The 8,490-nt window shown below is 40.6% G+C and overlaps 1 protein-coding gene across 7 annotated transcripts in view; it reads left to right on the plus strand.

Annotated features, from left to right (window-relative positions):
• LOC109963757 (nck-associated protein 5-like) overlaps nt 1-8,490 on the plus strand; it is a 68,460-nt gene that overhangs the window by 20,224 nt on the left and 39,746 nt on the right. For 6 of the 7 annotated variants that reach the window (XM_020606552.1, XM_020606551.1, XM_020606553.1 and 3 more), the window contains 3 exons: nt 1,083-1,225; nt 5,145-5,235; nt 6,035-6,184. In XM_020606552.1, the coding sequence (XP_020462208.1) occupies nt 1,197-1,225; nt 5,145-5,235; nt 6,035-6,184 (270 nt within the window). In that variant the 5' untranslated portion in view covers nt 1,083-1,196. Of the gene's footprint in view, nt 1-825; nt 860-1,082; nt 1,226-5,144; nt 5,236-6,034; nt 6,185-8,490 lie in introns of those variants that run through there. The other variant, XM_020606549.1, reaches the window with a different exon arrangement.

The following is an 8,490-nucleotide window of genomic DNA, read 5'->3' on the forward strand; positions in this document are numbered from 1 at the left end:
AAGCATGTACTAGGTATAAGCACATTGATAATGGATTAGCATTTGTGGATATGTGTAAAATTATGTGTGTTGACATATCGACTGTCTTTACATGTTTGAAAGAATAAAATCAATCAATCAGTAACACTTAAGACTAAACACTAAAGCAAAACTGCCAGAGAGAAGAAAAAGTACAATACAGCAACTGTAACATTTGGAATAATGAGAGGCCTTCATGTGATTCGACGGGCTTTGTTCAGTTCCGCAGTACTGCATAGCGCAGTAGAAATAATAGTCTGATGGCTAAAATGAGTCCCTGGGAGGCAAACCTGTGGCTGGAGGCTACAGAAAGAAAGAAAAACATCACAGAAACTGAGCAGCACTGGCATCCATTAAGAATCTGACTGACACTGCAGAGACTGACAATTCTTATTGAGTTACTGCATAACAAGGATCCGACAGGCACAGAATAATTTATAGAGATAAGGTGAAACTATATTGTGTATCAGGTTTATCAGGGACATTGAGTGCATCATACAGCCAATATCTGCAGTCACACAGATGTGTGCTCATCTCATGTTTACTGTCAGTGAAACAATGAACAGCCACAGAATTGTTACAACTACTTTGAAAATAATTATTTTCAGCAATATCCAGACAGGTGAAGATAGACCCAGAGTTATGAAATTATTATAATACACTGTAATATTAACTACACCTGAACTTTTGTTAGAATGTGTGCAAAGGAGTCCTTGATTATTTTTTCTTTTTTTGTAGATTTACATGTAATTGGCTCTAAAATGACCATTTACCCCAGGGCCCTGTTTAGATGTCACGAGTAGACACAACCTGTCAGCTATGGTGAAAACATGGATGAACAGTAGGTGTGAATTCAGATCTACCGTGTGTGTGAGGTGGAGAGACAGAGGAGAGGCCAAGCACTGGTCCTGCTCTTTTCTAAATGAGTAAACATACTGGCAGTGTGCATTTACACCGGGGGAAAGAAAGTGAACAGATGTGCAGTATATGTGTGAAATCTTCAGTGGGATTATAATATGCAAGATTAACAACAAACTAACTGTGTTTATGCCTCTCCCCTGCAGCTACGCCACCCAGACAAAGCCATAATAATAATAATAATCCCCAGCTGGAGAACAAACAACATCTGGGTGTGGAGAGAGGGAGAGGGAGCAAAGTCTCAGCAGGGCGGGCGGCAGATGGTGTCACTGCAGCAGCACTTCTCCAGGTACAGCATCATCACAGCAACAGCCAGGCAGAAGACACTGAAGTCTGCTGCATACTTTACTACATTCTGACCAATATGGAGTTGTAAGCGCCTACTAGGATAACACACCCAGTTCATACAGTTCTCACCAAACCGTTGCTGGTTGAGCTGCATTCTGGGTAATACAGGCCCCAGGTTTTGACAAAGAGGAAAAATCCACAGAATAAAACAAGAGTATATCTTTGGTTCTGCTGTATCAGGTTTGATTCTCTGTGAGCCTGAAAATGTGAGTAGAGGGATTAATCAAGTCAAGTCAAGATTTGTATTTGCCATTTATGCATAAACAGACAGTCTAGACATCTAGGAATTCTTGTGCAGCTCTTCTTTGGAGTCAGGTAAGGAGTCAAAAGCCAGAAAGAAAACTTGGTCCTAAAATAAAAAAGTTACACTGAAGCATCTTTTAAAATAGTTGATGATGATACATTGGCCAGTTTGTTTTACATGCTAAAACCAGTCAAACCTTCCATTGAATTCAATGGCAATGTGTGTCCAAACACTTGACTGCTAATGTAAACATATAACATTTGTTCATGTGAGTTTAAAGCTGTCTCATGTTGCTGAGGCCCTGTTAGTTTGCCAGCTGGGGTGATGACAGGCTTTTCTGTGAGGTGCGGCGTCTCAAAAAGTTTTCCCTTTATCACAGTAGCTTATATCTTGATAGATTAAAAACCAGTGGCCACAACTCAGTGGCAAACTGTCAAAGTGAGAAACAAACATGATGCATAGTGCACATCCATCAATGACCAAACACCAAATGTAATGAACTCCTGGACTTCTGTGGTGACATCCAGGAGTTTAATTTACTTGAGAAGCCGCTACATGTAGAGGTTGTCTACTCCATTTTATTGGACACTAAGCTTGATATGAAGTGTTAACCTTCTGCAGTGAGACACTACTACTGTGTACACTTATTGATTTCCCCTCCCAGCGTGCGATAAAGAAAAATAATAACCAAGCATTATGTCCAGCCAACTGTTAGGCTGCTGATGGCGCCTCATGATCAAAGTTCGATCCCATCTGCATATGCTCAGCGAGGTGTGAGATTAGGCCCCAGTGATTTGTGACTGTACGTTAATGCTCTCCTGCCATGCAGAAGATATCTGAACTGCTGCCAGACATTTAGGAAAATTACACATTCGTTTTTTTTTTTTCTTAGATTGCTACTTAGCACAGAGTGATGTCTGTCAGTTGTGGAGCACACATTGTAAGCAGTTAAACAACAAATAAATCTAACTGTTTTCACTGAGTTGCATCTGTTGTTTAAATCATGTGAACTTTTAGAGCAAATTGTGAGTTTCAGTGGTCTGGTGAAATACTAATTTGTTGGTGATATGCATTTAAACACTGGCCTCTAAGAACCTCTAATTGTTGCTAGTAAAGCTCTGGAGGATCTTTTTTGTTTAATATTTTATTTACAGAATAACTTCATCACTAAAAATTTGAAATTGACTTCCAAGCTTTAAGATTTCCACATGAAAAGACCTGGGTAGTTTCATGTAGATGCTACAGTCATTAAACTCATAACAATCATCATGCTAGTGTCCTAGCACGCTGTCAGTTACTGTAGTCTGGGGCTCCAAATCAAAAATCAATCAATTACAATATAAATACAATGAACAAATCCTGCATACTCAGGGTAAATGGACTTAGTGCTTTTCTATGCACTCAGTCACACTGTAATATTTTACATAATAATACATCCACACACACACACACCCACAGTCTCACACCGTTGGCCACAGGGAGCAGCTTGGAGTTCTCTGTCCTGCCCAATGACAACAACAACAGTATATGTACCGATAAAGAGAGATGTGTAACACTCTAAACGAAGCAAGTAACTGAGAAATCCCATGTTTTAACTGGCATAATGCAGACATAGTAACTTCTCCAGCCTTTCAACAATTCTCTCTAATGTTACAGAAACAAGGCATTAACAGACATGCAACAAGCAAATGGTCAGCATGATTTACAGTCCTTGTTATTGTATTCATTTAAATAGGGACAACAGAAGTTTTTCTTTTACTGTACCTCTTGAGCCAAGATGCACTGTGCAGGTGAAGGAGAGAGCTCAGTGGACGTTAACAGAAATGTAAAAGGGCACCAGAACATTTTCTGCAATGTGAAAAGTATTTAGATAATACTAGTTCATCTAGATCGGCAGTCTGTAATGTTTCCAGAGTCTGTTCTAACCTGGAAAAACTGCTTTTTCATGTAATGTTTCATACATGCTTTGGAATATTTAACAAGCTCATCTTCATTTGGAAACACTGCCACTGTATCAGGCATTCACACAACACATTTCAGAATGCCCCATGAGGAACGCAATTGTATTAAATAGTAGAAATAATGGAGAGTTTTATGTTGTTTAAGTTGTATTTTATTATTATGCTCTGTGTAACCCATCTGCTGTGTACACAGAATTTCTCAACACAGGGACTCCATTAATTTCTCACATGAAGGTCATATTACTAATAATAGGCAGTTCTACTTAAACTGTGAAGGCAGTTTTAATCCGTCTCTTATGAGTTCCCAAACTTTATGGATTACCCTTTTAAAATGTTTATTTTGCTTATTTGGCCTTGTCTTACTTCTCAAGAGGCATCCCAGCTAAGGAAAGGTTAAATAAATAACAATTCAAATCTTGTTTTAGTCATCTCTAAATCCCACTGAATTCTAGACTAATGAAGTTCATAGGTAGCAGGTTTACAGGTTTTACAGAGCTACTACTGAAGCTGCATGTACTCAGATCTTATCTTCACTTCCTGGGTGGCCCATAGCTGATATTTATCACAAGGATAATGTTAACCCAATATGTCAATCCAACTTTTCCCCACACGACCACATACAGTCCCAAAATAGTGAAATTAATTCCAACAGGTAGCATAGCGCCCACAATAACATCATTGATCATTAATCCCCTCGTTAACCAGCAAGACATCACATCCTCTGGTCACAGTGCAGCAGCAGGAGGGAACATATATCCACAAAACCGGGTGCAGTCGAAAAATTCCGCTTTTACAATGTCGTCGGGGGATGTCAAGCTCACATGAACGTGCAACGGCCTGGAGATTATGACCATTCAAGGAAATCCTTAAACTATCACATAAAAGTTCATTTTGGTAGAAAAAAAATCTCATGAGCGAGAGTTTGTGAGACGTGTATAAACCGAGTTGTTCCTGCATAGAAATATTACAACATGCATACACCTAATTTTTTGAGCTTTAGGTCACGTCTAAGATGATAATTAACCAAGGTTACATTAAAACAAGGAAAAGCATGACATGGGCCCTATAACAATTAGCTTGTGGTGGGAGTGTGAGCTACGCTACAGTGACATACTTTACAACACAGTTTTATTTTTATCCAGTGCTTTGAGCATAGCCAGCACAACAATGCAGCATTCTCCCAGCTCTTGTGTCCTTCTGAGTAAGAGCAAAACAAGAGGATGCGGCTCGGTTATGTCAGAGCCAGACAGGGTGGCAGCTTGTTTGTGCCCTTTCTGAGAGCACAGTTGTGATTTCCTGTGTGGTCCACAGAGACACCTGGAGAGCAATTTTCCCTTCAGCTCCCCAATCATAAACACAGAATAAGAGACCAAGCTGAGGACCTGTGTGGTTAGCCTCATTTCATTTGACCAGCATCAGTGAGAGTCAGTACGGAAAGCAGTATGGAGTGAGTGACTCTAATGGGAATCAGCTGGATCTGTGTGACCACATGAGTAGCAGGACAAAACTTTATGATGGAGCTGGACCAACTCCAGAGTTGTGGAAAAATGATCCATGTTGCATTGCAACAGTTGCACTTTGTGCTGTTGAGGCTCAGATACTAAGAAACACAGTATTATTATTATTATTTCTGCTCTTTGCCTACTTGACTGCAGCATGGAGGAGACAGTGCACACGCTACTACAGAACCAAGACTCACCGGAGGCCCCCAAGGTGGATCCACTGGACCTTATGAAAGCATACAAGGTATGACTTTTAGAACAGTTTTGTTTTATAAGACTAATGTCATAGGGCATTATAATGGTGCAGTGGTTAACACTGTGATCTTACAGCAAGAAGGTTCTGGGTTTGAACCTGCAGGCCAACCGGGCCTTTGTGTGTGCAGTGTGCACGTTCTCCCTGTGCCTGTGTGGGTTCTCTCTGGGTGCTCTGGCTTCCTCCCACAGTCCAGAGACATGCAGCTTAGGTTGGCTGGTCATTGCAAACTGCCCATAGGTGTGACTGTGAGTGTGAATGGTTTATATGCCAGCCCTGTGACAGACTGGCGACCTGTCCAGGGTGGACCCCGCCTCTCAGCCAACGGCAGCTGGGATTGGCTCCAGCCCCCCCACAGCCCTCTACAGGAGAAGTGATATAGATGATGGATGGACACCGATGTGATTTTGATGTTGCTGGCCTTGCTAAATTTGATTTGAATCAAGTAAAATCTTGTGTACAAACTTTGAAAAATTGTCCTGACTTGGCATAAAGGTTATGTGATAAATTGCATTTTTTCATCACAAGTGTAATACAAAATTGTAATAAGAAAATACAGTATGTGAACTACACTTACACATTACAGGGTTGTTTGATTCAGTGCTAATAAAAATATGGTTTAACTCTGAAATGAGGCAATGTGGAAGTGTTATTTATCCAGTATTGCATATGTTGTTTATTGAAATCTATTGCTGTTCTAACTGGAGCTCACTCTGATATGGAGAATGTATTCTTAATTTCTTCATGACTTTGAGGCATGAATCTTTGCTCCACGCTCTCTGTGTTCCAGGACAAACTCCTGGAGGAAATGTGGAAGCAGCAGGACAGCCCGGAGGGCTCCACAGCAGCAGAGACGCCTGCTTCGCCCGAGGCCCGCGGCAGATTGGGGGAAGATTCAAAGGACACCAATCCCCTGCTAGAGCGACTCAGAGCCCTGGAGGTAAAGAGGATTGCGGTCTATGTCTTACCGTTCCTCCAAGCGTTTCCCATTTCCCCTCTACTTTTCTTGCTCCACATGTTCTTTTTTTTCCTTCGCCAATGAAATGTCATATAGTTCAGTATACTGAGAACATTACTGTCAGAAACGGCGCGCGATGCGGCCGAAAAGTGTTAGGTGAACTCATTAAATGGCCAGACGAGGAAGTAATGAACAAAACCCGTCTCTTTAGTAAGAGAACTAACGTAAACAAAAGCCATACAAGACACGGTGGACATCGGTATAACAGTCCGAGAGCAGAGCCAGCAAACACATACATCTAGGGGAATCCAAAACGCGTTGTCCAAAGATAAGTCCGTTAAGCCGATACACTGAAGCAGTCTGAAATAAGAGGGCAAGGCAGAACAGAATAATCCAAGGAAGCAGTCTGGGTCAGAAACATAAAAATACCAATACCGAAGAGAATGCTGGAAAGTCAGAGCTGGGGTCTAGAACAATCTGGCAGCGTCCTTGTAATGGTTATCTGTAGTTTGTATTTAAATGTCTTTTGTTTTTACATTTCTTATAATAACTACGTAATAGACGGATATGAGACTGAATATTTACGTGTTGAGCTGGTGCGACAACTCATGGTAAAATACCGTGTTGCTCTGCCGTCCACTCGTTTATTCACAGAATAAAAAAAACAAAAACAAAGAGAAAATCAACTTCCTGTGTCTCATACAATGGCGCCAAAAGGCCATCACAAATGAACCCTTAAGTAACCACAGCTTTACAATAAATTTCAATTCAAATGAACTTGACACTCAGCTGCATTACTCAAATAGAACAATTTTAAATCAAACTTATGCATATTACAAAAATGGCACTTACATTCCGGCCCCTAATTGTCTATGCTGAGTGCATAACAATTACCAAATCACACATTAAAGTGACATTTTGACTTATATTATGTTAATCATGAATGTAAAGCAAAAAACTCAAACTCCAGTATTACTTAAACAAGTTCTTTCATTTTCTAAACATGTGTATTAATCCAAAATAATATTTACTGTCAAACAATAGTTGGCTTAATGCGATCCACAAATGTTCTACATTCACTCATCCATTTCAAGCAATAGACACAATTTATCGATTGGTCTTTCCAAAACATTAGTTTTAGTTCTCACAAAAACACGTCTGACGTACCCCTTTGAATCACAAATGGTCTTTTCCACCTTTCCCATCAACCAAGAACCTCGTGGTGCACTGTCATTAATTATGACATCTCCTAATTGCAGATTTCTCTGTGTCTGAGTCCACTTTTGCCTTTCTTGTAGAAGTGGCAAATATTCCTTAGTCCATCGCTTCCAAAAGATATCAGACAGATACTGCACCTGTCTCCACCTCCTCTTGGAATACAAGTCCTCCTTCTGAAACAAACCAGGAGGTAACCCTGGTTGTCCTTTCAACAGAAGCAAATGGTTAGGTGTGATTGCCTCCAAATCATTTGGATCAGATGACATTTTAGTTAGTGGCCTGTTGTTAACAATAGCCTCAACTTCACAAAATAATGTATGAAGACGTTCATCATCAATAATTTGCTGTTTCAAAACCTGATTGAGAATTCTTCTCACAGAACGTATCTGTCTTTCGCAAATGCCACCAAATTGTGAACCAGCTGGTGGATTAAATATCCATGTAACATTCTTTTGCAACAATGCCTCTGACATCTTAACTTGGTTCCATCCTTTGATTGCTTCTCTCATCTCTTTCTCCGCTCCAACCAAGTTTGTGCCATTGTCTGATCTCATGACAGACACTTGACCTCTCCTAGATATGAACCTCCTAAAGGCATTTATACAAGAGTCTGTCTCCAGTGAGTGGGCAACTTCTAAGTGTATTGCTCTAGTGGTAAGACATGTGAACAACACACCATACCTCTTGACTAGACTACGCCCGACCTTAACCTCAAAGGGACCAAAGTAATCTATTCCTACATTGGTGAATGGAGGCTTATCTCCTGTGAGGCGATCACTTGGTAAGTTTGCCATTTTCTGTTTTCCAGGTTTTGCTGCTAACCTTCTGCATGTTACACACTTTGACAACACTTTCCTGATAGCAGAATTTGCCTTGGGAATCCAAAACCTCTCTCTTAAATTAGAGAGTATGTAGTTCGTTCCACTGTGTCCTGTAACCTTGTGAATATGACGTATAATCAAAGCAGACACATGATGGTCTTTTGGAAGTATTATTGGATGCTTAGCCTCAATGGGCAATGATGACTGCCCCAACCTTCCTCCTACTCTCAAAACCCCATCCTGTAACAC

This window comes from Monopterus albus, unplaced genomic scaffold, assembly GCF_001952655.1.
Source record: "Monopterus albus unplaced genomic scaffold, M_albus_1.0 scaffold79.1, whole genome shotgun sequence".
Classification (NCBI taxonomy): domain Eukaryota; kingdom Metazoa; phylum Chordata; class Actinopteri; order Synbranchiformes; family Synbranchidae; genus Monopterus; species Monopterus albus.